Source organism: Leptonychotes weddellii, unplaced genomic scaffold, assembly GCF_054177405.1.
Source record: "Leptonychotes weddellii isolate Sample4059 unplaced genomic scaffold, ASM5417740v2 HiC_scaffold_200567, whole genome shotgun sequence".
Taxonomy (NCBI): Eukaryota; Metazoa; Chordata; class Mammalia; order Carnivora; family Phocidae; genus Leptonychotes; species Leptonychotes weddellii.
The window spans coordinates 1-288 of record NW_027786849.1 but is presented as its reverse complement, the minus strand read 5'-3'; the positions used below and the strand labels follow the sequence as shown (position 1 = coordinate 288).

The 288-nt window shown below is 63.5% G+C and overlaps 1 protein-coding gene across 1 annotated transcript; it reads left to right on the top strand.

The window, feature by feature from the left end:
• Positions 1-5: 5 nt before the first annotated feature.
• LOC145718691 (histone H4-like) lies at positions 6-209 on the top strand (the record flags this gene model as incomplete). Its single annotated transcript, XM_081810202.1, has 1 exon — positions 6-209. A coding segment is annotated over one exon (204 nt), but the record flags the coding sequence as incomplete, so codon positions are not given.
• Positions 210-288: the final 79 nt, after the last annotated feature.

Genomic DNA, 288 nt, shown 5'->3' with positions numbered 1-288 from the left:
TCCGGCGGCTGGCCCGGCGCGGCGGCGTCAAGCGCATCTCCGGCCTCATCTACGAGGAGACCCGCGGGGTGCTCAAGGTGTTCCTGGAGAACGTGATCCGGGACGCCGTCACCTACACGGAGCACGCCAAGCGCAAGACGGTCACGGCCATGGACGTGGTCTACGCGCTCAAGCGCCAGGGCCGCACCCTCTACGGCTTTGGGGGCTGAAGACAAGTGGTCTGGATCCCTGTCACTTGCTAAAAAGGCCCTTTTTAGGGCCCCCACGTTTTCCCTGAAAGAGCTTTAG